General features: G+C 41.6%; 1 protein-coding gene across 3 annotated transcripts; it reads left to right on the plus strand.

The window, feature by feature from the left end:
* The first annotated feature begins 37 nt into the window (after positions 1-37).
* rc3h2 (ring finger and CCCH-type domains 2) lies at positions 38-27,812 on the plus strand. 3 transcript variants are annotated; one of them, XM_071465691.1, is made up of 20 exons: positions 38-748; positions 8,687-9,009; positions 9,145-9,262; positions 9,886-10,119; positions 11,003-11,178; positions 12,749-12,949; positions 13,091-13,223; positions 14,434-14,552; positions 15,984-16,096; positions 16,462-16,782; positions 17,253-17,455; positions 17,582-17,889; positions 17,974-18,120; positions 19,433-19,570; positions 20,852-21,016; positions 21,166-21,421; positions 21,695-21,779; positions 22,431-22,638; positions 22,744-22,904; positions 23,035-27,812. In XM_071465691.1, exons 2-20 carry the CDS (start codon positions 8,779-8,781, stop codon positions 23,180-23,182), a joined length of 3,465 nt encoding a protein of 1,154 aa, XP_071321792.1. In that variant the 5' UTR covers positions 38-748; positions 8,687-8,778; the 3' UTR covers positions 23,183-27,812. The 3 variants fall into 3 exon arrangements, with proteins under 3 accessions (XP_071321792.1, XP_071321790.1, XP_071321791.1); XM_071465689.1 differs by having other exon boundaries at positions 40-748; positions 17,579-17,889; XM_071465690.1 differs by lacking the exon at positions 38-748 and adding an exon at positions 5,083-5,266 and having other exon boundaries at positions 17,579-17,889.
* The last annotated feature ends 158 nt before the right edge of the window (positions 27,813-27,970 follow it).

Here is a 27,970-nt window from a genome sequence, read left to right on the forward strand (position 1 = left end):
ACCACTTCTCTAAACGCGGAGCTGCCATAAAGCGAGCGGGAACTACATGAGTTTGTTTGTGTGTGAACTTCCCCTCGACAGGCGCACTTGTCGAAGCGCATCCTCCTCCTCCTCCTCCGCTGCCGCTGCCGCTGCCGCCGCCGCTGCCTCTCGGTCTGTTCCTTTAAAACCAGACAGCCCACGCCTCGAAAAGCGGCTTGTTCCGGCTTGCCCCTTTACATCTTTTTTATCCTTGCCCACGACATTAAAATAGTGCCCCTCGCTGCTCCTCTGGCAATTACCCACGAGCCATTTTTGATGAACCGTCGGGTCGACTTATCAAAACCGCGTCTCCGGGCCGTGTGTGGATGATGCGTGGCCGTGCAGCGGCTCTCTGACTGCGCGGCCCGGTGGTGAGTGCGAAGCGCAGTGAAGGCACCATCACCGGCGGAGCGATACGACCATCTCCTCAGCCCCGGTATGTCAAGCCGAGGGTGTGTGGCTCGCTGTACCTGAGCTGAACGCGTCCATCACGTATTAAAGGGGGGCAGAGGATCAAAACTGGACCGAGGGACCTGCGTCTAATGCGCTGACATGCAGCGCCAAATCGCTCTCGCATCAAGAGCTGTCTCCCTTGGCTGGCCGCTGCGGTTGTTTTGCATCTGATGAAGATTTTTTTTATTTTTTTTTAATAATAATTATTATTTTGATCTGCTCCCGTGGATGTCTGTGAATATGTTTATTCTGGTGCTCTGGTGTAGTGCGTGAGGTAAGTGACTTATCCAGAGGTGAGCGCTACTTTCTCATGCTCCTCCAATCGAGATTTTGTTTAATGTGTTCAAAGCTGGTTTACTTGTTTTTGCTTCTCTTAGCTTAAAGATTGGAGATCTTTTAGCAGCTACAGATTTCAGAAATTCTATAATTAGATCTGGAACTATTCGGCTTCCAGCTCATCAACATTTCCTGCAACTGGTGCTGATGGAATATTACGAGAAGCAGGTTGCATTGAAATCATGGGCCCGTTCCTTATAGTGAGTTGCCAATGCAAACCATTTTTTTATTTTTTTTATTTTGTTTTTGTTTATTTTTGTTTATTTTTTTTTTTTAGAAAGAGTTAAGGTACTCATCGCATGCTCTAAATGCAGCATGAAACTGTAGATATGCTGCTGTAATGGTGGAGACTGGTTGGTGCTGAACGTCCCAAGCATGGTGATAGGAATTTGTGCAAATCCACAGAGGAACGTTACTTGAAGTGATTCCTGAGCGGAAGTGGGGTCGTTTTAGCTCAGGTGTTGCATGTTATTTACTGTAGCCTTCAGCCTGAAATCCAGCACTGTCATCATAAAGTTTAAGTATGCAGCAGCCTGTCGTGACGGAGGTTACTCTATAACCTGCTGATTTGCAACTGGAGGCAACCTGATATTCTGACAATGTTATCCAAGGCTGTAACAAACTGATGGTTCACTAAGATTGCATGTAGCTCCTGTTACTGCAGACACATCTCACAGGCGTAATGAAGATGGCCTTTACTGTGTGTATGTTGTGTAATCCAGCAGCATGTGAGCTATATGTTCGCCCTGTCTCTCCCATCCAGACACTACCCCCACACACTGCGATGACAGGCATAATGAATAAATAATCCCACATACCCCTACTGTACACTCAAAAACAAGAGAGCAGACATGGTGAACCCACTGTAGTAATCCTGTATTAAATTATGGAGCAGCACATTGCAAATATCAGAGCAGAATACCCACTTTGCCACTATACAAACTGGTGTTTCCATACAAAAACCAAAATATAAACGCGTGTGTGATAATGCCAGTGTGTGATTGTTGTGACGTTATGTGATTTCTCATTGCAGACCGCTTGTGCGGTGTTTGTGTGCCTGTTGAGAGTCTGTCAAGAGATTAACAAGCTTTGTCAGTTCTTAGCGTTAAAGTTTAACTTTCTCTTCATGATTTATGTGCATGCTGTGGTGACTGGCATTGTTTTCACTTTACAGCCGAGAAGTGCTGCTTCCCAACCCAACAGAAATAGGAAGTTTAGAGTTTTTGTTCATGTAAACATAATCTTATTTAATTTGTTTCACTTTGCTGTGAAACCAATTGTAGGACTCAGCCTCAATTTACTGTATGTTCCTCTTAGCTTGCATGACTTTAAACAGATAATACGGTATTTCAGGGTTTTTTTTCAGCAATGTGGTGGGTGTGAAGTTTCACTTTTGTGCTGAAACCCACTACATTGTTCCCTGAAGGCTGTGTTGAGGGTGCAGGCAGTTGAGTTTATGTTAAACCTCTGGTTGTAGTTCATGTTGCTGAGGGGGCTGCGTGGGACATGTGAGACGTACTGTAGTTTGGAGGGGGGGGGGGGGGGGGGGGGGTGTTTAAAAGGTCATTAGCACATTTATGAAAGTGAATCTAAGTGAGTTGTAAAAGACAAAGCCGGCTCATTAAAACAGCGTGCGTATATGCAGAAGTTGGACATATTTCATAAAGTGAGTGACAGACAGTAGTGATACTATCTTGCAGAGTGAGACCAGGATATTTGCTGTTTTTGCTGTTTGGGGCTGATGTGCTTCTTCAGTAATAGTGACTCAGTTGTTGAAAAGTTTTTGTGAACTATCTCAGGTGAAAACACCAACCCGTGATATCAAACACAGTTATATGCCTATTCTCTCTCTTTCTCTTTCTCTCTCTCTCTCTCTCTCTCTCTCACACACACACACACACACACACACACACACGCAAACACTTGCTTCATGGAATGTTCTAATTCTGGGGTCTCGGTGGCGGTGAGAAGGAGTTGGCAGTGCTCATATTACTTCAACTCAGGCTCCATGGTGGAGTGGGTGTGTGTGTGTTGTGTGTGTGTGGTGTGTGTAGCGTGTATGTCCATGTATCCGTTTATTATCTCTTTTTTTTTTGTATGTTTTGTATGAACACACCCATCAGATGACTCGAGGCTAATTCAACCACAGTGAGACAGCTCCTGCCTTATTGCTGCCACTGGTTGTTGTGGTTCTACAAACTGGCCAAACTTTTTGATATTTTCTTGCCTTTATTTGACAGTTTGTAGGTGAGATTGGCAGGAACCATGGAGGGGGGAAAGAGAGGATGAAGAAAAAAAAAGTTGCCAGAGATTTTGCATTTATATGGCATGTGTCTTAGGCCTCTAGGTCATGAGGGAGCTCCAAACCTGTCAAAGCTAATCTATCAAGTCAGTTTTTCAAATACATCAAACACTTTACTCTCCACTTAACACAAACCCATTAGTCACCTTCCTTATACACAGATTAATGTGGTGCTGCCGTCCCTGGTGTGTCTCTCTGCAGATACTGGGGTACAATAGAGGTAACTGTGCCACCTCACTCTACTGGGCCTACAGAAATACTTGAGTAGGAGTTGCAAAATGACAGTTAAATGTCATGGCACCGCACAATCAGAGACTGATGTCCCCAAAGGAAGCACAGAGAACCCAGAATACACACACACACACACATTTGGTCATAACAACCACATCGATCTATCATTACTACGTGCATAACCTTAGCTCTTACTCCTACTATAACCTGATCCTTCATGTCTAGTGGGTGTGTACCGCTTTGATAAGCCTCCCATTGGTCGACTGTTGTATTCTGCTTCCTTCCGTGTTCCCTCTAAGTTGCAGTTTTCAAAGTCCCTGTTTTTATGGGAAACATTCACTACAAGGACACAAGCTAACAGGCCAAATAATGACTGAATACTGTGGTGAAAACTTGGATTGTGCAAATGAAAGATCAAAAAGATTTCACCTGTGGAATTGTATATTGCAGGACATGAGGCTGTGAACAATTATGTCCTTTGATTCTTGTAAAGCATCATGTAAAACGTTTTTTTTTTTTTCAGCTGCATGCCAGAATAATTTTACCTGTTTTTTTCTACCCGTCTCCTTCACTGGCACTGCTCAAACATGGTGAGAAGATCTGGCAATGTGAGAATGTCAACCTTTACCCTTAAGTTAACCTAAATTGAAACCAATCATAAAACCTAAACCTATGTCCAAAAGACTTGAAAAGTGAGGATGGGCTGATATGTTAAAAAGTTTTCATACCTTAAAGTTCTAAAAAAAAAAAAAAAAAAAAAAAAAACACGCTCAAAACAGTCTCTTTCTTTCTCTTTCTGTCTGAGACATGCCAAAGGAAACTCCAGATGCCCTCCCCCGCACAGACGGGGGCCAAGTGAGGACTCACTGTCCTGAGCCAGATGATAGCTCGCCAACTGTTGGCTGTAAAGACACAATGTACTTCTCATCCTCCTCTCAGTAGAGTGGGTGGCTCAACAGGGCAGCACAGCAAATCAGTGCTTAGATCTACAAAGCCTTCTTTCAACAATTTCAGGGATATTTTGCTCTTAAAGGTGGACGTGTAATGTGATGCATCTGTCTTAATGCTGGGATGTGTTTAAAATGGCACATCCTCAAGTTTCCCCTCACTTCACTGAGTTATGCACTCTAGGTACCAAGCTGCAGGCACAAACAAGGGAAAGAAAACGAAAACAGGGCTCCTAGGTCGATTTCCCCATTTTAAAATAATCTGAGTAGGAGAGGAGCCTGATGAGGAAGTTGAGGTCTGCTGTAATAATACAACACACCCACCTCTCCCTGTCACAAGACTGGACTTATTCATGACTGTGGGGGCTTCTCTTGTGTGTGCCTGCATGTTGCTTGCTTGCATACGTCAGTAATGATCCATTCATGCAATTGAGGGAAGTTTTGTGTGCATAATACTCCACTTGTAATGTGAGGTGTTGGTGCGTATTATTAATCTCTAACTGTGGTGTGCCAGTGTACAGACTTTGTGTGTGTGTGTGAGACAGACAGTGGTAGAGAGCGAGCTAAGGCCAGGCTTCTTGTATTCTGCCAGGGACTCTGTTAAACAGGATGTAGCAGTTGCTCAGAGCGGGAACAGGTGGCCGCCAACGTGACTACAGCCAGTGAATCACGGTTAGCAGTTGCCCCTAGAGTTTGCACCACTCCCTGATCTGCAAGCTCACGGAGGAAAGGGGAGTTTTATCCAGCCTCAGGCGCCAAGATAAAAATCCCCCCCCCCCCCCCTTCCACCTCACCCCCGCCTCCCCCACACCCTTCCTCACACGGTGGTTCATCACTTTGTGGGCTACAATAGCGGTAATTGGTGTTATATTAGGGGCTCCTCGCGGAAGGAAATATGACCCACGGGGACAGAGCAGAGCTGTCCACGCGGCCAAGGAGGCAACGCGGGCTCCGTGTGCTGCGGGCAGCTTGGAAGGTGCGTGAAACTGGTGTGATACTTGGCAGGTCGCCCTAGATTGGCTGTAAATGTTTATACATATGAAACGGTAGACATTCATATCAATTCTGTGATGGAACCCTGAGTAGATTTGAAGGTTAATTTGGCGGTTCATTTCCTCTTTCTCTTTCTATCTTATTTTCTTAGCTAGTGTGTTCATATTGTAAAGAGAGTCTATTGAAAGTTCATTTTTCATAAAAGTTTCTTTTTCAGGCTCAGACTATTCCTCCAAAACTTGGGGAGTCTTTAATTTCTCTTGGTATTGTTTCAGACGTGTAGTACGTTTTTTTCACGGGACACAGACATACACTGTAGTGTTTAGAGACAAATGAATATACATCCTCTTTTTCATAAGTTTAATAAGGTTCTGTGCACATGTAGTGGACACATGGCTGCACAGACTCCCACACTGGTTGCAGCGTAAACCAGTGAAGTCAGTTAACTGAGGTGCTTTGTCCTCTCCAATTTCCGTTATTCTTTCTTTTTACCTGTCTCCCTGTGTGTGTGTGTGTGTATGTGTGGGTGTGTGCGCGTGCATTATTTTACTGTATCTCTAACCCCATTTGAATAGATCATTTTCAAGCTTTTTTGTGGCACCTGTTCTCTGAGGGTTCCAGCTGTTATTTCTGGTGAGCAGTTTGAACAGATGCAACAGACTTTAAAAGCAACAGGTGCTGGCTGTCTGCACGCTGTGTCCAAAACACTTCACACGATTGAGTCAAAAGGATTTAAAAAAAAAATATATATATATATATTTGCATGTATTTATGTAAGGTTTTGCTTTCGGATGATACATCAAATAGAATACAGGAGGTAACAGAAAGAGTAACAAAATACCCTATTGTACTGTATTGTTATGTAAGAGCAGGCTCATTTCCCGGTATGGCATGTTTTCAAAAACTGTACAGAGTGGAATATTTGAGTATGAGAGACTAGAGTTCACTAGAATTGAGAAATTTGCTCAATCTAATTCATGTAAAGTATGAATTCATGAATCATCACAGAATCTTTGCTATATGTTTGTGTTTTTGTGGGTTCATCACCCATAAGAAGGAGGATTTTTAAGCTGCAGCTCTAAACAGGGAAAGCTGTCAGTTAGTAAATGGGGCTCATTTAGATCTGATGACATAAACTTTTCCCAAGTAACTTGGTTTTGTTGGTCCCCATTGTAACCACTTCCCTTCTTAGTAGAATCTGAAGTTCTTAAAATTTCTGAGGCTTTAAGCCACAGTGCTAAAACAAAACAACATTGATATACCTTCCAGAAAATGAATCATGCATTCATGTGCTGTGGAGTGGAGGTGTTGGTCAGCTGAAGCATGAATCTCCCCTCCCGCGTTTCCTCTTTTGAATGCTGATGTGTTTATAGACTATACCCAGAGACTGAATATACAGAAAGTCTGTTATTTAAGTAAGTATTTAAACTGAATGAGAGTCAGTTGTAAAAGATGCTTGGGAACATTTGACATAAATATAGCCTTTGGGCTACAAACTTGGTATTATTCAGCCTTATCTCTCTTAACCCACAGATACTGTCTGTGTTTATCAACAGTCTGTATGATGATTTGCTCATGCAGTGTTATTATGATTCAACATGAGCTCAGCCTTCATCAAACAGAAGAAGAGAAGATAAGCCAAGATGATTCTGCATGACTGATCTTGCTCTTAAATTATTGCGCAGTACTCAATCCTGGAGTTTTAATTTCGGGTTCATGAAAGATCTTTAACTTTTGCACTCTTGCAACATATATTACCCTGTTGAATTAGAAAACAAAGCTGGTTTACAGTTATTCATGTGTTATAAATTTAGTGCCATTAAATTAGTTTAGTTTTTTGTGTTTTCTTCTGATTTATGATTTGCTTGGAGTTAGGAGGCTAGTATCAGCTTCTCAAGAGCAATATTAGAATTATCAGTGGGACTATCGGAGTTCGACAATGCAGTACAGTAATTGTGTTCACAGCAAGGTCTTTATGTACTGCTGTTTAATACAATATGGGTTGAGATTTTGGCGACTACTTCTTTTGAGAGAGAGGGAGAGAGAGAGAGAGAGCAGATTTATTGCCCACATTAGATTAAACACGTTTCTGACTTTTATGATGAAAGACACTGAAGACTGGCTGTGTGCTCAAAGAGTAATAATATTGATGCTGCTCCTTTATCTGCTGGACACCATGCACATAAGGTATTACTACATACTGTGTCTTGATCTGTTAGTTCTTACAAAGTAGGGCTGAACATTTAATCAAAATATTACTGAAATTGCAATATGACCAAGTGAAATATCCAAATCACTGGAACTGCAATTGTTTTGATAAAGGTCAAATTTGTCACAACATAACATAAATAAAGCAGACATAAAGGAACATGCTTGTTTGTTACAAAACCTAACAAAAATCACATCATCATTTTAATATTTTTTCCACTGAAAATGAAATGCAAAAGTGACCATTACAACTGAAATCATGACTCATATTGCAATTGCAATATCTACCAAAGTAACTGCAAAATGATTTTTTTTTTTTGGTATATTGTTCAGCTCTACCTTGTGTGGCTCACGTCCTTTGGTCTTTGCTACCTGCACACAGTGTAGGTAAACGTAAGTGGCAGTAACTAACTAGCTCGTTTGTTTAATACACTTTATTTTCCTGCCCTCTGAGTTTCTGAATTAGAGTATCTAAGGATGAGCAATAATTTTAGCTAGTTTTTAACTTTAGTTACTACTGCCTTAAGTTACACTTTAGCTAATTTGACCTTTCATTTCTAATGTTGGCTTGGCATTTTTATTACCAATATAAAATGTCATATATTATCTAATTTTAGCAAACACTGGTGCTACTTTATATTTCCACTCTACTACATTTCAGGGGGAAATATAGTACTTTCCATTATATTTATTTCACGGCAAGGTACTGTAAGGACTGAAACACTTCAGTTCACTGTAGCATGTGTCTGCACTGTACTGGGTTGCCTTTTGCCCCTTCCGTTTGTCATTGTAAAATTCGCACTCCGTGTAACACTCTTCAGTGATGGTATACAAGCTATTTTGGAGGTTATGTTACATGCACAATAGGATTATGTTGCATTAGGATTATGTTCTTATTATGTTGAGTTGTGCCATATGGTGGTTTACCTACTTTTTGTGCTGGTCAGTGCAGAAAAACTAAGAAATTAACTTTAACCACAAGTAAGTAGTATATTATAAATATAAGAACATTTTATTAATGTACAGTATTTTCAAAAATCATAATTATTATTATTATATTAATTATTAGAGCTGTGTTTTACTATATTTTCATTTATTATTTGTTTAAATACCTGCATCCAGATATGGGTGCTTCACAGGAAGACAACTATTGACTAGTCAGTTACTATACATCATTATGTCCTGTCCTTCACAGTCACCATCGGCGAGCAGGTGCTGTTGTCGGGGCTCGTTGACATGCATTCCCCCTGAGCTTGGCGACGCCTCCCTCAGTGGTGTGGTGGCAGGATGCCAGTGCAGGCAGCCCAGTGGACAGAGTTCCTGTCCTGTCCCATCTGCTACAATGAGTTTGACAGCAGCGGCCACCAGCCCATCAGCCTGGGCTGCTCCCACACGGTGTGTAAGACCTGCCTACACAAACTGCACCGCAAAGCCTGCCCCTTTGATCAGACACCAATCAGCACGGATATCGACATGCTGCCGGTCAACTGTGCCCTGCTGCAGCTGGTTGGAGCTCAGGTGAGTCAGGAAGAATTGAGGCATGTTTATACGAGGGTCAAATGAGACTGCCACAGTGATACAAACTCCAACTTTTGTCCTCTTTCTGTGTCAATGTTTTGTGTGTATGTGTGTGCTATGATGTGTGCCTCTTAGGTTCCAGATGTTCAACCGGTGAGCCTGAGTAGTGCAGCAGAGGTGGAGCACTATGAGGTCTGCAGGGTGTGCGTAGAAGAGCTGGCTCTCTACTTAAAACCCATCAGCGGAGCAAAAGGTAGTGTGCGTGTTTGTGTGTTTGCGCACACAAGAATTTCAGCACTGTGGACATTTGTGAAAGCGAATCAAGCTCTTCGTGTTTAATGTGCGGGGGCTGCAGTTTAGCTGCCTGTGTAACTTGGCATTTATGCTTCTCACACTTCTCATGACGCCTGAAAGCTTCTGTAGTTTTGTGGCACCGAAGGAAAATTCAGCTCTCCGCATAACCAGATAAGAAAGATTAACTTTACTAAAACTGACTGGTAGTTCCGGTTCTTTGTGCAGCCAGTTGCCAATGGTAGCATTTATCACTCTTGGCTAATAACATAATTTAGACAATTCATACGCATGAATAACAAAAAAGGAGAATTTGGTGGGAGGTTTGATGTTTGAGATGAAGCTTTAAGGCTCATTCCTTCCAAGAAGCCTTTAAATCCACCTACCTAGCTGGTTGTAATAGACTTAGGGTTGCTGCTCCACTGTTCTTTTGGGGATGACATTTCTTTGTTTCACATCTTTTTATTAGACAAATTAAGACAAAATCAATCAAATTGAAAATGACCAATAAGTAAAGTAAATGGTTTCGTCGTGATGAAACTCCCCAGATAAACTGTTTTACCACAGAGGTGTCACCCACTGCAGGTGTGGCGACACTGAGTCCGAGCGTGCTCAGTCGGCCCATGCAGAGGAAGCTGGTGACCTTGGTGAACTGCCAGCTGGTGGAGGAGGAGGGCCGTGTACGGGCGGTGCGGGCGGGCCGGTCACTGGGGGAACGAACCGTAACGGAGCTCATCCTGCAGCACCAGAACCCCCAGCAGCTCTCTGCCAACCTCTGGGCAGCGGTGAGGGCGCGGGGATGCCAGTTCCTGGGACCTGGTAAGTGTGCATGACAAACACGGGAACACATAAATCTGTGAGGGAAGGTAATGTGATTTGTAAGACATATGAATATGACAAATGAAGAAGTGTCATTGTTTCATAGCTCATAGACTTGCATAAGGAAGCATAAAGATTAAGTTTTTGGATCTTGTCTTGTAACCATCATCAACAAGATTTTCAAACTATCATTTAGGTTTTAAAATAACAAAGGCTGCTGTGAATTCTTTAGGCAGCATGATTAAACAGAGGTCACTCTAAGCTAACTTTTGTGACCTGTAAAATGTACAAGTAAGAGCCAATGCAAAGTTTTGGGAACAGTGTTACAGGATTTATTATTTATAAACAAAGATATACGGTAACTAAGATATAATCAGTCATTAGAAAATGTGATTACAGGAAACCTGTGACTTGACTGTTAAACATCCAGACTGTGAGTTCAATAAACTGGTTGACTTTCAGTCGACTAGACTCGTGACTAGAAATTGCCATTTTAGATTGCCTCATCAAACTGACAACTGCTGTTGCTGGTGCCTGGTGTCCTGTGATGATTACTCATAGGGCAGATTCTGACTGGGAAACTGTTTCTCATCATGATAACAGAATGAGTTCAATTAAAAGTCTGAGGACACCTGGTTCTAAGTGTTAGAAAAAGCCTTTATTTGATCAGTGGAGAAAATTAAAATATGCATTGTTTGGAGTGTTGGCATGCATGTACATGCTCTCCTGTGGTTGAATGTGTTTGTGCTGAATTTTTTTCCCTGATTTTCTCTTCACGCCTTCTTCTTGTTCTCTTTATCTCTGTCTTGCTTCCTCCCACCACCCCCACCTCTTGTTGTCATTCGCTCTGTCCCTTCATCTCCTTCTAACTCTTCCTCATCAGCTATGCAAGAAGATGCACTGAAGCTGGTTTTACTGGCTCTGGAGGACGGCTCAGCTCTGTCCAGGAAGGTGTTGGTTTTGTTTGTAGTGCAGAAGCTCGAGGCTCGGTTCCCCCAGGCCTCCAAAACCAGCATAGGCCATGTGGTGCAGCTGCTCTACAGGGCCTCCTGTTTCAAGGTACTGAACAGGGAACATAGATGTGCATAAGCACATGGATACACAATAAAACCACAAATATGTGCACATACAAGAACATATGAGCAAGCTGCACTATTAACGCCTCCATTTATAAGAATAAGAAGCTAACAGCTCTTCGAATGTCATCTGTGTCAAAGTGAACAAAGGAACCTCAGTTTGCTGATGTCCCAAGAACCCAAGCCATAATAAATGACCTGATTAAATGAAGGGTATTTAAATAGATCCTCATTTACCACCACATATTTCTTTGCCCAAGAGATAGTGCTTCAAATTGATACTTTTTTATGTAGAGGTGTTTTCCAAAACTGTTATTCTTGTCAGCAGAAGTGTAATGTTTTCCGTGAAAGAAATTACCAGATTAGAATAACAAAAATCAAATTTTTTTTAAATTAAAAAGTGTCTGAGTGAGCTTTGGAAACCCCCCTTTCAACTGCAGATTGTTCTCCAAAATAACATGACCCAGTCTGACATTTAAGTATTATCAGTCCCTAAATATTGATACTAACATATAATATTGCATAAAAGTCACACCTGTAATAAGGATATGTGCATCTGCTGATATTTTGTCTGTGTGGGTGTATTTCTGTGCCTGTTATCTGATGACAGACATCGCTGGTAGGGCAGACATGCCAGCTATCTGCTCGTGATGTAACAGCGGTCTATATTTGCCCTTGTTGCCCCCCCTTGCAGGACAGGGACAGGCAACACAGAGATGCAAAGAGAGATAGCTGAAAGTGCAGGAACAGAGCATTTGTCTAGAGGCTGGAGAGCAGCAAGAACTTTGATAATAATGAAATCTGACTCTGTTCTATTGTTATTTTGACTGTTGAACTTGCTAGATTTGTTAGAGATAGCTGGTAGTAAGTGTGCTGGTGTCTTGTGATGATTACTCATAGGGCAGATTCTGAGAAGGGGAGATTCCCTTTGTCTGATCTGAATTAGAGTTTATAAGTCTGAAGACACCACATACAGATAAACTGACTGGTAGGTAAATTCAGTCTGAAGTCTGATTCTTAGTACTTGGGACCTCCCAAACCAAGATACTATTTATTATTAGTCACCCTAACACTAGCTACTGGAAAACTCTATAATGTATGTGAAACTGCTTCAAACAACTCAAACAACGTCAACAAATTGATTTATTAATGTTATTTCTGCGTTGTGCATTCAAAATTGCAAACCTGCCCATACAAATATAAATTACGTAGTAGTTTCTGCCTTCAAACATTTTGAAGATATACTAATTTATTGTAATTCTTTAAAAAATCTAAATGTTCATGCTGGGTGAGAATGCAAAATGTAAAATGATCAGCGGCAGTTTACTTCATTGTAATTGTTCTGTATACAAATGTATAGTATATACAAGAGTGAGTGAAGTTTAATTTTTGGGCGAATATTCTTCCATTTCCCACTCTCAAAAAATATAATAATCATCTAATATATCAATACTTTCTTTTCTCCTTCGTTTCTTTTCTCACTCTCCTGCCCCTCAATTCACCCTCTGTCTTATTCTCTCTCCCTCTATTGTCTGTCCTCTCGTCCCTCTCAGGTGACTAAGCGTGATGAGGACTCCTCGCTGATGCAGCTGAAGGAAGAGTTTCGTACATATGAGGCTCTCAGGAGAGAACACGATGCCCAGATTGTCCACATCGCCATGGAGGCAGGCCTACGCATCTCACCTGAGCAGTGGTCTTCTCTGCTGTACGGAGACCTGGTGCACAAGTCACATATGCAGTCCATCATTGACAAGGTAGTGTTTCACTTGCCAAATTACTCTCAGCTATTGATTACTGGTTAACTCTCTTTTGAAATTTCTTATGGTGAGAATAACAAACCTCCAAAAAAAAAACAGAAGCAAAGACTGACTCCCTTCCTTAATCTTCTGCTCCAGTTGCAGTCTCCAGAGTCATTTGCAAAGAGCGTTCAGGAGCTGACAATCGTTCTGCAGAGGACAGGAGATCCCGCCAACCTCACAAGCCTTAGACCACACCTAGAGCTACTAGCCAACATAGATCACAATCCAGGTACCTTGTGTAGCAGCATTCATCTGAAGGAATACTAATGTGCCTGAATGATTAACACTTCGTCAGAATAAAGTCTGTCCAGTTCCACAAAAATTAATGAGTTTGAGATGTGAAGGAAATAGGCAAGCTGTGGCACTCGCAAACCAAAATGCAATTAGCAAGGCCAAAACAGAAGATTAAAAGTACTGACTCATCTTGTGTTACACATTTATGAAGCAAAGCACAGTGACTAAACAGGGTTTTGATGTGTGACATTCAGAAATGTCAGAAGCGTTCTGTATTGTGGTTCCCTGCAAAACTTGGCTATTATATTGTCATGAAACAACAAAATACTTAAGGCATCATGGCAAAGCATCAAGACAGAATGTCATTCTTCCTCATTGTAGATTGTTCTGTTATGTATATTAACACATACAGTTCATTTGTCGGTCACAGATCGTGCCACCTACATACCTGTAGTGCTGCTTAACAGGGATGGTTCAGATTCCCTGATAAAACCTGTAGACTGGAGAGATGCTACCTTACATTTTTAGTGATGCTAGCGGCGAAGGCAGTATCAGTCAGTCCACAGCTATTGGATGGATAGTCACAACATTTGGTACAGACATTCATGTTCCCCTCAGGATGAATTGCAAGAACTCCCCCGACTTTTCATCTAATGCCATCATTAGGTCAAAACTTGGATTGGTCCAGCTACTGAATGGATTGCCGTGAAATGTGGTCCCCTTTTCATCTAGCCCTGTCATCAGGTGATAATTTGAATTTGACCATTTGTTTGGTTTATGACCAAATACCTGCAAAACTGTTTGGCAATCCATCAGCATCAGCTGTGTTTGGTGCTAATTAGCAAACGTTAGTGTGCTAACATGCTAAACTAATATGGTGAACACTATGCCTGTTAAATATCGGCGTGTTAGCATTGTCATCATGAGCATGTTCGCATGCTGAGCTTAGCGTTTAGCTCAAAGCACCTCCAGTTCGGCCTTACAAAGCTGTAAGAATCACTGTAGCCCCAAAAAAGACGCATGTTTTACTTCTTTTGGTTTCATGTGTCGCAGCATATTGTGTAGTGGTGATAATCTGAATGATCTCTATAGTTCTTTTAGTGTTCTCTGAGAGATATATATACCAAATTCTTTCAAGGGGTTGCTACTTTGTTGACTTGATAAGATACCTTACTAAGCAGACAACATTGTTGATCTGTGTGCAGATGCCCCAGCGCCATCATGGGAGGAGCTAGAAAGTGTGATGCTGGCTGTGAAGTTGGTGGTTCATGGACTGGTGGAATTCATACAGAACTTCAGCAAGAAGAGCCATGACACTCCTCAGGTATACTGACATGATAGGATGAGATTGTAATGGTTAATGTACATTATTTAATACACTAGAGCAGTGGCAGAAATGAGATGGGTTGCAGGGAATGTGAGAGATCACAGATGTACGGTAATATTTGCATGGTATAAAAGTAAAGTGTAGGAAAGAGACACCATCCTGGGAGGGGGAATTGTGCTGCTGCTCCATCCAGACACAGTGGAAGGCCATCAGCATAGAAGATAAGATGCTCAGGGTCCTGCTGCACATTTGTTCCCCCTGGCTGTGGTGGCATCTAACTTACAGTTAACAGTTAAAGTCTCTGTGCTCTAATGGCTCTTAACTACATAAGTATCAATTATTTAACTGATACAGCAGCATTACAATAACATAACAAATTGCAGATAATGCATCTGTGAAGACTGAAACTGGCTGCTAACAGTGCATACTCTATAGAATAGGGGAGTGGATAGAGACTGAAGCTGGCCTGTGTGTCTATATCAGCTATTTTCAAACAGATTCTAGCATACCTAATCAAAATAAATGAATATATGAGTGCATTCAGAATAAACTGATTATTTAAAATTTCAGGCAAAATGGTTTCATATTTTCTGACCATTGTACGACCCTCCAAAGAGACCACAAGATTACTCCCCTCATGTATCCACCTCTTGTGTTTTCCATTGTCTGGATTAAAAGAATCTTTTACTTTCCCCATGTTAGAAAATAAGATGAAAGATGGCTGAACATACACTGATACTTATTGAATGTTCAGGGGTGTTGTGTTTGGGTGCGTGTTTGAGCTATTTGAACCAGGAAATATTTTTGTATGTTTACCTTTGGAGGCAGAGACAGTTTGGAAAGGCAGCCCTGCCATAAACACTAAATTAGTTTTCCATTGAGAATGTACCACAAAGGAGATTATTAAAGTCTCTGGTCATGCTTTTTTAGTTTTATGAAGTTTGCCAGCTTTCATTTGTTGTCTGTCCATCCTTGCTTGTGGACTTTGACTTCCTTTTTGTTGGCAGAGTGTCTCTGATGTTTGTTTGACAACCATAGTCCATCCATAAATTTTAAGCTTTTTAACATCTACTTTAATGAGCTGTAACAGTCTGCAAATAAATCATGGAATCACCCCGGATATAGTTTACTATATCCATAAACCCTTTGATGAGTGAACATTAACTAACATCTTGACATGAACTTTACACTTTATAATTATAAAGTGTTACTAAAATTTTATAACTACCACAGCTTCCAACTTCAAAGAGTTCTATGTTAATTTATATCACTGTTTCAATAATATATATTATTATTAATCATATAAATGAAATAATATGAACTGCTGTGCTGGAAAAAGCATTAAAACGCTTTTTTCTTTGGAAGAACAGAGGGTATGATGCATCTGTTCAATATTATACTTCATGTCTATATCCGTGTGTTTTTCAGCCTCAGGCCAACAGCAAGTATAAGACCAGCATGTGCCGTGACCTTCGTCAGCAGGGTGGCTGTCCCCGAGGAACCAACTGTACATTCGCACACACACAGGATGAGCTGGAGAAGTGAGTGAGCTCTCACATAACCTCAGAAAGACTCAGTTTTCACCATATTCAAGATAAAAAAGGACTAAAATTACTGCATAATGTTACAAATGTGATGTTAGACAGAAGTCTGCTTGTCCAATAGAGTTATTTTATGTTGTTATTATTTTATGTTAATGTAACTGCACTACAGAGCCTCTCCTAACCTCCTTTTTAATTAGCTTTTAATCTTTTTAATCTAATCATGTACTTATTTATAAGAGGTCCTCAATAATATTGCAACACTAATGTGTTCGTGCCAACAACATTAGGTGTGCGTACACGCATACACACCTAATTCTTCCCTGTTGTACTGAATTTGATCATTATCCTTATTCTCTCCACAGATTTAGACTGAGAAACAAGAAGAGCAGTGGTGTGGGCCGTGCATTTCCATTAGCACCTGGGGTCATGGGTAAAACCTTCACCATGGAGGGCAACATCCACACAGATGTGTCTGCAGGGGTGGGGCAGGGGCTCAAAGGCACAGGGGAGAATTCAGCTTCTCTGACAGAGGGAGTTCCTGGCCTGACTCACCCCCAGCTTATCTCCAGAGGAGCTGACATGATAGAGGAAATGAAGAGAGCGATGCCAAATGGATCCAGTGGGGCTAATGGATCCAATGGGCTATCTGGCACCAACAGAACCACATCAGGGTCAACGGAACTGTAAGATTATTTATCCATATCTTCTGCTGTTGGCATTATAACCATGTGACCAACCTAATATTACTTACAGTTTAGCAGTCCTGTTTCTGGGGAGTCAGGTTTGTCTGAATAAATAATTGTAATAAGTTAATACACAATATAAAAACAAACTGTATATAAATGTATATTTACATGCAAACTCTTACTATTATTAGGTTATTTTTTCAGTGTTACATATAACAACAGCTGCATTCCTCATGATGATTTTAGTGTCAAAAAATGTGGTTTTCTTTCATTTACATTTGAATGAATCTAGTCAAATCCACATTTACAAGTCCTAATGTGTGGATTTGCTCACATTGGATATTTGCATATGATTTGGGAGAGAAATAATCCCTCATGAACATTTATGTTCTGTTTGACCTTATGTTTCAGCCCGTCAGTCAGCCTGTGTCCTTTCTTTCTTTTTCTATTGTCATTCTGTCCATTAGGAAGCCAATGTCTCCTCCCAGGACTCCGGTCAGCCACTCCTCAGCGTCATCTCCCTTGACCACAGTTGGACGGGGTGATGGTGGTGCTCCTATACCCAAACATGGTGGGTTCATGCTGCGTGCACCACATCCTTCACAGGCATCAGAGCTGTACTATCAGGAGCCCCACTCTGCTTATGACACAGCACATTATCAACCAACCTGTGAGTCAAGTTTTTGAATGAATATTTTAATGAAGAAAATTAATTGTTGTCTTGGGAAAATGTAAATGAACGTGATCTTCTCTTCTCTCCTTCTTGCTTCCTCCTCTCACTTCTCCTCTCCAGCAGGTTCTTACTACCAATCTACTCTTCATCCTCCTCACAAACCCTGCATGGCTCGCTTCCTCCGATCGTCCAACGTCCCAGAATCCTCTTTGCCACCCTCCATTGGCCCTCCACCAACTTCCTACCCCAGTGACCCTCAGACGCCACACCCACCTTCCTCCTCTTCCTCGGGGTACCCGCCACACCCACCTAGAGATCGAATGGGTCCTGCCTTCCATCCCCACCCAGGGCAGCCTCAGTATGGGCCGCTGGCTCCTGCTCATGGGGTTTATGCTCCCCTGTATGACAGCAGGAGAGTATGGAGGCCTCAGGTCAGCCTGCTATTACTTATCATCTTACTTTGTGATTTAATAATTTTGCAACTTGGCTGATAACCATCTCAACTGCTATTACAGCTGTACCACAGAGAGGATGCCAGGAGTAACTCACTGCCTCCAGAGGTGCTGCATTCCTCTGTCTACCAGCCTCCACTCAGGGAGAGATTCAACTCTCTAGACAGCAACTACTGCTCTGGAGCTGAACACCGTGCAGGGCTACACAGGGTCAGTGGAAGAATACATGTCTTACACCACGGCCAATGCTCACTTCTGACTGGCTGGAGGAATTTATTTTCAGATAACAACACACGTCTGATGTACCGTCAGCATCACTGATTTAGTTTAAGACACATTGGAGTAAAAACTGTGCTAACTGGTTTTCATTAGGCTCCACTTGTTTTAGTGATGTTTGACAGTAGCAGTGCGAACGCAGTATCTATTTAAAGAGCTTAAGGCTTTAAAAAAGCAATATGTTTAAATTATTGATAAGTGGGCATTCTATAAAAGAGATAATCCACTCTGAGCCATGCATTGATTAAAAAGTAATGCTCTCAGCTAAGGGTAATATTAAAAATATTTTCTTTGTGTTTCTTTTCTTGATGTCATGACACATCTCTTGGGTAATATCCAGTATATCCACAGTGAAGCCATCTGTATGAATTGATGTTGGTCTGTCTTACACACAACAGATTTATCACTGCATTTTTTTCTGCAGCGTTTTCTTTCCTTCGGTTTCTCTTTTTACACCCACATGTCATCTCACCTCTACCTTCCCTGCCAGCCACAGAGCTGCAGTATGTAGCTTCAGCCTCCTCTGTAGTCCTCCCACTTCTCATCCAAATATGTCTCTGCCTCCCCCACTCACTTCTCTTCTTCTCACATCATCATATAGCATTACCAGTATGGCTGCCGCAATACTGAAGATGCAGTCAACACAATTAAATTATGCTCGATAATTGCTCAGATACCAAAAGTGAGTCGGTATAAAAAATTGCTACAAATTGTTCTTTAATTAAAAATGTTTCATCAAAGAATAATTCATTGGATTTGCAGCGAGGATATTGCAATGCAGTCCGATTTTCCACCACTTGCACGTACTGTGTACAGTATATAATGGGATTGTTTGTTAATTTGAGTGTCCTGCACCTCTGGCGCCCAGCCCATATGGGCTTACAAGACACTGACCAGCTTAGCTTCAAATGTGAGGGTTGTTGTATTGCACAGCACAAACATGAAATGCAATCAGTGCACCTAAACCATGGAGGAAGATTAGATACAAATCTGAATATTCCTTTGAGACACACCTGAGAACTTAACGCTCTGTATAATTAATGTTTGTATCAGCGGTCAGATTTGATTCTGAATGGTAATTATCAGTTTATGGTCTTACTCAAATGTGTTAGATACCTAATGGCCTCATTGCTAAATTGTTGATTAATATGTTATGAATATATTATTATATCATGATGTTGATATCATGATCTGTTCTCTTTTCTCTTCCTCACGTTTCCTCTCTTTTCCGACGCTTCCTCTGCAGGATTATGGTCGTGTTCCTCTGGGCTACGAGGATCTATTCAGAAGGAAGCAGGAACAGTGGGCTCATCACCACCACCATCACAACACCAACAGACCCTCCCAGTCTTCCCCCATCTTCACCATCGATTTTGGAACTGAGGTAGAAAGCAAATAAAAGATAAAACACACAACGCTCACTAAGAGATTTTATAGGCTCCCATGACCAGTAATTAATACTGTCACTGCAGCCAAATGAAAGTGTGAGTAATGAATTGCTTATGTATTCTACCATTTTTTAAATATATTGGATTTAATTCCTATCCCAAAAGCTTGCATTTCCAGTATGTCCAATGCTATTTAAGTGGGAGATAGTTGCCTAGCAACTGTGGAGGAAGATATCATGGCAATGCATAGTTGTGGCGTGTGTGCATGTGCGTGCGTGGGTGTGTGTGAGAGAGAGAGAGAGAGAGAGAGAGAGAGAGAGAGGATCAGAGAAAGCGAGAGGAGAGACTTTAACAAGCAGTGACTCAGGCTTTCAGCTGGGTAAAGCTTTGTTTAACAGCGCATCAGCCGTTTTTCTGACAATATCCACTTTAAAATGACGCTCTTATTAAAGAAACCACAAGGACTTTTTTGAGTGTTTGTTTACTGGACTCAATTTAATTTGAATGCCTCTGCATAACAAGCATAAGCAAACAAGACCATGGGCAAAAAGACTGGCTATTTCTGCTTAATGATGCCTGGTGCTTGCCACAGGGATGACAGCGAAGTGGCAGCGTGTCAGCACTGGCAGCGGCAGCATAAATCCAAATTAGTGAGCAACCAGGGTTGGTATATGGGGTGTATGAACCTTCCTTAGACTCACACCCCATGTACAACTTATTCACTCACCTGTGACATTGTCAATCCAAGTATCTATTATCTACTACTTCTTTTGTGCAGGGTTTGGTCGGGGCTGGAGCTATCCTCACATTTGGTGAGAGGCAGGGTCTGACACAGGATGCACAATCATACAGGCTCACATTCATCCTTTGAGTATCCAATTCATATAGCTTGCATGTCTTTGGACTGTGGAGCACAAATGTAGACCTTTCAACACATAGCACTAACCACTAAGCCACTGTGCAACCCCGGCTATCTCTGTATGGTTATGAAGAAATTGAGAAATGTCCAAACAGCTGCTTTTCCAAAACACTGCTACATCTCTCTCTCTTTCTGTCTCTTCAAAATAAATGCTTGGCTAAATGTCAGCGGTGGCAGAAGTTGTAGCTGTTGTCCTCAGAAGCCCCCAAAGTCAAGGAAAATCCGCAAATCTTCATAATCCCTGTGAACTCTGAGCAGATCAATCTAGAGTTAGCAACATGAACAAGTCTCTCTCACACGCAGGAAGCAGAGGAAGATGCTTCACCATCATTTTTAATCGTCTCTCTCTCTCTTTCAGCACGTGGAGAGCAGCGGGGGTCAGTGCGTGGGGTGCAGGTTCAGAGGCGAGGAAAGTTTAGCGCACTACTCTCCGTGGTCTTGTGGTACCATCGGCCCCTGCCTCAGCCCCTTTGAGCCCGAAACACTCACCCACACTTCAGCTCACTCCTGCTCAGACCACTCGGTGAGACTCTTCCCACACCCACAGGGAGGCGCAGACGCCCAGACTCACATCCAACGGCAAATTATTTTTTCAGTTTTGCATCACTGTCTGTTTCAGCGGATAGAAGTGTGCATCCTCTGTCTAACAGCGTCCATGTTTTTCTCACGCAGGAGTTAGACAGTAATGGTGGAGGAGGTGGTGGTGGCGTCAGCGGCGGCAGTAGTGTCGGGAAGCGGTGGCTGCATTCACTGGATCACTACCGCCGCTTGAAAGACGAGGACCCGATCATTCCCTTCAGCGAGGGGCCCATTATCTCCAAGTGGGGCGCCATATCCAGGGCGTCACGCACGGGCTACCACACCACTGACCCTGTCCAGGCCACAGCCTGCCAGAGCAGTGCCAGCACCACACCCATCAACTTTAAAGGTAAGGAGTGATAAAAGAGAGAGAAGCGGTGGCTGCATTCACGCACGGGGAGAGAAAAAAGGATTTATTTTATTTATTTATTTTTATTTTTAAAGCCTTTTAATTGTTTAATTTGTTGTTGTATAAAAGTGGTATATTTCATCATACATCTGTTTTACATTTTTACTATCTTTTATCTTGAAAGCATACACATATTATATTTCTCTCTACTAACCGTATTATTTTATGTGGCTTTGACTATTTTTGTTTGCATGGCTTGCTTTTCTATCACAGATTACAACCACCACTTGGATCACAGTGACTACAGGTGGAGCTCCAGAGGATCAGACTCCTCCAGCCACTCCAGTTTCCTAGAGAGGTACAACACATTTGATTTTTTTTTTTTTGTAGCAGTTTATTTCTCTCTTACCTGTTGGGAACTGTGGGGAAGCACAAAAACTCCACGTGGAAAGAACTGAGTATTGAATATTGAATTGAACAATATGTCCCATACAGTACTGACTATTGTGAGGCACATATACGAGTTCATTTCTGGTTCCTAATACATTTGCTCTTGTTCTTAATCTCCCATCCCTCGCCTCTCTCATTGTGTAGCAGTCATTTCCTCTCTGTGGTCACACTAAAAATAGAGCTGCTAGCTGGTTGGTAAAAACCTACTGGGCAGGCAGGAAAAGGAGTCAGGAAAGCCCTCTGCACTGATGTCTCTGATGCACTTGTAACATATTTTTCAATATTCTGACATGCATTTGTGTTATTAATATTGTAGTACTGTAATGCCACATTTTGTCATTATCATTAATGCATAATGTAAGACATCATACCCATGTTGTATTTGTTTCATTTTACCCTCATTATTGTCTTTCTGCAGATATCAAGGATACTGAATCCAAGAATGTGCTCTCTCAACCACTGTATTATTATTATTATTTTTTTGTTACATTTGCTCCACTGCACTTTTTAAAAGCCAGAGAGCAACTCTATATTTGTTTGTATCTGTGTGTGTTTTTAGTGAGCAGCTGTGTGCATCAGAGATGCATGGCCGTCGAACTTCAATAGGCAGTGGAGAGAAAATTGTTTCTGATCTGCAAGCCCATCAGACCCCCTACAGCCAGGACCGGGAGCGGGCTGAGAGTGAACCAGACCCGGACCGAGACATTGAGCTGGAACTGTGCGCTCTGGACATGGAGGATTCAGACCACCAGGAGATCAAGTCTCAGGTTGGTGTGATGATCTATGGATTACTAAAGTGTAAATGTAATACATCCAAGTGTAACCAGACTTTCTTCTCATCTTTCTTTTTTTTGATCATCTTTGCCTCCTAGGAGTCTTTAGACCTGGCTACACAGTCTCAGGATGCTTCCCACCTCCTCCCACCCCCCTGCTCCTCTCCCCTCCTCTCATCCCCACTAGAGGAGCACCCCCAAACAGAGGGTCCATCGACAGAAAAGATGGATGCTCACCTGCTGAAAAAGATGGCCTTCAGGTGAATTACCATGGTAACCATAGTTAAACAGGACAGCCCACAATCTGGATTTTTTTTTTTTTTATTTGATTTGTCTTTTTTCTTCCCTCTCTCTTTGCTTTCTGCCTTTCCTCCTCTCTTTCTTTTCCAGGAAGTCTCTGTCTCCTGGAGGGTTGGTCTCAGGAGGTCTGGGCGTAGGCAAGCTGGTGCTGCGGACTGGACCTTCTCGACTGGGGGACACTTCCACCCGGGCTTGTCCAGAAACGCCCGGGACAGAGATGCTGCTCAATGGAAGCTAAGGGGACACAAAGTCAGACAGTGACCTGTATCATGCTAGCGCTGAGCTGCTAGCCCACAACCAGATCCTGGTTAAAGGGAATACCATTTAATTCCAGCCTTCATATTTGTAAATCATATGCCTAAATAAAACTTGACAGATATGGGTCACCAGTCTGTGCTGCGCCACACCGCAAGGGGCAAGAGAAAACACACTGTCCTGCCTCCTAAGTAGTAATTTTCACCAATATATAGCTCCACAGAGAATTTAGTGTGAATGCCTAATAAGGATCTGTAGATGCTGAACTTGTCCATGTTTGCAGTTTAAATCACATTTAGGGGAAAGGCTGGAGAGCTGGTGAAGATCAGCATCGTCACCACATGATTGCTCTTTCTACATGTATAACCTCATGAGGTTTATGAATCATCCAGTTTGTTGTCGTTCATCACGAGTGACAAATGCCAATTTTTCAGTTTTCAGGATTTCTTTAAAACAGCACTGGTTTATAACCAGCACCACATAGCTATCCAAACAAAATTAAACAGATTAATATATTGAATTTAATATTATTTATTCCCTTTTGAAACTTTCTGCCACTTCATGGATATCCGACAATCATTTTTAAGGCATTTTTTTTTTGGCCACTAGTTTAGTTTCTAGTTTTTGTTGTGTTGCTGCATAACACATTTTCATGAGTATTTCCTGAAACATCAAATAGATACATGTTATAATACTCCGGACGCCCCAATCCTCACATAAAATAAAATTTAAAAAAAAGAGGTCTAGTGAAACAAGCCTCTGTCTTTTATGAGTCATATGATTTAAATGTTGACCTTCAAATTCCCTCAACTGTCACAAGATCACAGAGCACAATGACACAGTCATAAACTGAATTTGATAATGATCATTGATCGCCGAAAGTCACGAGGGACGAACAAAGTCAACTACTATACGAGCTATACTAACATATTTTCTCAGCTGACTCATTCTGCATAACTAAAGAATACAAAGCAATTCTTTTTGTGAGGAAATTGCATTTTGAGCTGCAGATGGAGCAATTTAGTAGCTTTCTCTACAAGCCACATTCACTCACAATCAGCCTCGAAAACCGTTCATCTTTGTGTGCCTGTAGTGGTACTGGCATTTAATCGTAGGACAGTCTCACTGCTCTCTCTCTTTCTCACACACACACACACACACACACACACCCACACCCACACAAAATACATCTTTGCACAAACTGTCATTCACACACAGCCGACACAAACATGCAATACAGTGGCCTTTCTCTCCTTGGTGTTGTATAAAACTTGGGCTCTACAATGACATTTGTCCACGCTCATGACTGACTCCTGTCTCATTTCAGAGGTGTTATCTTACACATAAACGTGAGCTCAGAAACTGAACACTGGAAGTCACATTTTTGTAAGCCCATGGCTTCTTCCGCGCTCTCCAGCCCAGTCACATTCATGTACTGTGCAAACAATATTCAGAGGCCACGCATGAGTTTTCAAACTGAAGCCTACAAAAGCGAGGGACACCAACTTCTTGTGTTTCTTCATGCTGTGTCTTTGTTTAACATTTTAAAAAAAAGTTTTGGTTTGTTTTATTTTACGCATTGCTAACTTCTGTGAAGTTGTTTGTCGGGGTATTTTGTATCAGGATCTTTGTTACTCTTGTTTTTGTTTCTTATGTTTTTAATTCACAATCGCGGTGAAACTGATCACCTTGCCTGAAATTTCTCTCTGTGTTTGCTGGCCATCAGATGTGCTGTCGTCAGTACACTGTAATCCACCAAAGTCTAGTTCACTGTAATTTTGTGCAGTATGGGCGATTTCCATACAGACCAACCTTGCCTCAGCCCCTTTTATAGATATGAGGCATATTGTCATGTGTGGTTTAGTCTTAAAGACCTTAGCATGAAACATTAGCCCATCTTATATACACAGGATTTAAAGTCATGGTGACTCCACTGATTTTGTTTACACCCGCTCTAAATCTTATGAGATTTGTGTAGAAAGAGAAAATGAGGGTTAACTAATCTTTGAATCTTTCAAGTTCCCTCTTTGCTTCCCTCTCATCTAAGCTACTGTACCGTCTCAGAAACTTCACAAGAGGCAAGTAGCAGCATCCTTCCCCTCAAGTTATAGCTTAAATCCCATTTTAGAGGATGGCAGAGTGGCTGTACATATGAGGAAAAGGATGTTTGAGTTACAATTTAAAGAGAATGAACTCTGAAATGGAGGACTGGTGACCTTTTTGAGGTTTCTGTCTTATCTTCCACCCTACTTCTGAGAGAAGCGGGTAGAGAAAATGAAGAACTGGACTGAACAATTCAGCGTGACTCGATGTGATAATAGTGTTTTTGGAAAAAAATGTTTTGTAGTGTTAATTTCCGACCTGTAAAAGGCAAGAGCTGGCGCAGGGATTTAGCTGCTCCAAGTCATGAAATTAGCCTCAGCTACCCACTGTCGCTCTGCATCTGTTTACAACTTCAGCTTTGAAGTCATGTAACGTTAAGTGCCATGTTGTGTACAGTACAGTACAATCAATCCCTGCAATGTTCCTATAGCTTTTCATATTCCTCAGCTGTACGCTATGCGAGGAGGGAAAAGGCTCAGTCAAGTTGAGGAGTAAAATACTTCTCTTGTAGTTCTACTTTGTTCCATTAGAGGAGGCTAGATCCTTGTCTGTCTGAATCGCTCAGGGAAGACTTAAGTTGCTCAGCTAGTACTTTGGCTTTTTCTATATTCATCACTTTAAATATTCTGTGGAAGTATTTACCTGCATTTCACTTGTTGATAACTGATCCTTTCACCCAAAACAAAATGGGTTAAAGTGTTAAAGATGATTATATTGTTTGCCAGTGTTTACTTTGCCAGTGTTTTCTTTTGCCTCTCAGTATCAATATTGACTTTGCTATTCTTGCTCTCATGGGAAAGGGCTGGGCACTACTGTATGTAAAAACAGTATTGTGAGTATTGAACTTATGTCAAAGTGATACTCCCTGTTTCCTTCAAAAGTGTCTATTGGGCACTGCTGTAGTGGCTAACTGCACTGCACTAATTTCCGCCCCATCACTGCCAGCAGGTGCACTCCAAGTGGAGTGCCAGCCCCGCCCATCGACACCCACCCCACTTTCCTTCACCCCACCACCTCTGTCCTCCCTGCATCCTGCCTCATGCATGTGATATAGTCCCTCTTGTGATGGCGGAGGAGTACTGATATGATTCTGTAGTTGTGATACAACACACCCAGCGCTGTAAGAGTTCTGCACATGCCCACTGTGTGGCCACGTCAAGTGCTGAAGTTCGCTTGCAGCATTTTACTTGTTTGCTCATGAAGATTAATTATTGTTTAATAGAGATTATATTGTTATTACTATTATTGTTATGACCACATTTGGTTGTTGTCGTGGTATTTTTCCTCCTTAGTATATTCTAAGTCTGCTTCTCTGTTTTGAATTTGAGAGTTTGCTGAAACTGTTGAAATTTTTTATTAGACAAGAAAGTGTCTCATCATTCTATATTATATGGGAAAAAGCCTGTTTGTTGATTGTGAAACATATGATGAACTGATGTTTTCTGACTATTCATGTCTGTATTAGACATTTTATTTGCGAATCTATTGTTCGATTGAAATGTAAATGAACTATTAAGAGATGGTACACATCCGTCATTGTATACAGTCTGGCACCATCATTAGATGGACTTATAGTATAGACGCTCATTTATACAACCTGTGATAATCAGCTATATTTAAATGTTTAAATCATTGGGGCAGTTGTGTAATGTTTCAGAATGAGGAAAATAAAATCCTTAAGAGACAGCATATCTAAAATGTCCCCATAATGAATAATACTGTTACGTATTCCATTTATTTCCTTGGAAATATCACATTGTGAAAGGTTTCCCTTTTACTTAACTGTTCGGTAATGCAGGAATGGAGTAGGTCTAACCTATGGTGATGATGATTTATGTGCTATTAATGATTGATGGAACTGTTTGAGTATTGTTTGACTGACCGATGATTCTTCTGTGCATTTTCTGGCTTGTTCACCTGTATTACACTGACTTACAGACAGCTTGGCCGAGCAGCATACTGCTTCTGTGTTTGCACTGAGAGATGGAATTATGAACAGGACGATTTTAGCACTTGAAATTGCATGCTACAATAAACCGACAACTAATAATGTCTGCTTGGCTTGTGTCATCTTTTGTGAATCTCAGTTTCCTCTTGCGCTGTTGAAAAGGCACTGTGAGGACTTGACTCTTGACACAGTGATGAACTCCGTCTAAGACTGTCTCAGCAGTTATGTAAACAAAAAATGGCTGTTGCATCACTCATGCACTTCATTCTTCATGAACACATTTGCTCAAGGCATTTTGATTACCTGGTCAGGGAGGCGGTGGCTGTGTGAGGCCTCTCTCACTTGCACCATGTTGTAGTGTAGTGTTGTTGTAGTGTGGTATTAAAATCTAATCACAAAATGGTTAATAAAGCACAAGGGGTTGCTAAAAAAATTAATGGAAATTGCATGATAGGTGTCTTTAGTCAGTATTACTATAAACAGTTCTTAACAAAATGTGTTTGTGAATTTGAGTGTCTTTTCTTATCTTTAAAACTGTTGAATAAATTGTTCATTTGTGCTACCTGGTCCAACTGTAACGAAACAACAGCCCTGACAGGCTGGACAGGAAGGGCCAGCATGACTGCAACACAATGAGAGTAATGGGTGTGTTTATCACAACTGACGGCTGATTTTAAAGCAGTTGGGAGATTAATAACCAACCCCCCCACCACCCCCACC

Source organism: Trachinotus anak, unplaced genomic scaffold (assembly GCF_046630095.1).
Source record: "Trachinotus anak isolate AG129_WGS33_773 ecotype Australia unplaced genomic scaffold, CSIRO_AGI_Tana_v1 ptg000028l, whole genome shotgun sequence".
Classification (NCBI taxonomy): domain Eukaryota; kingdom Metazoa; phylum Chordata; class Actinopteri; order Carangiformes; family Carangidae; genus Trachinotus; species Trachinotus anak.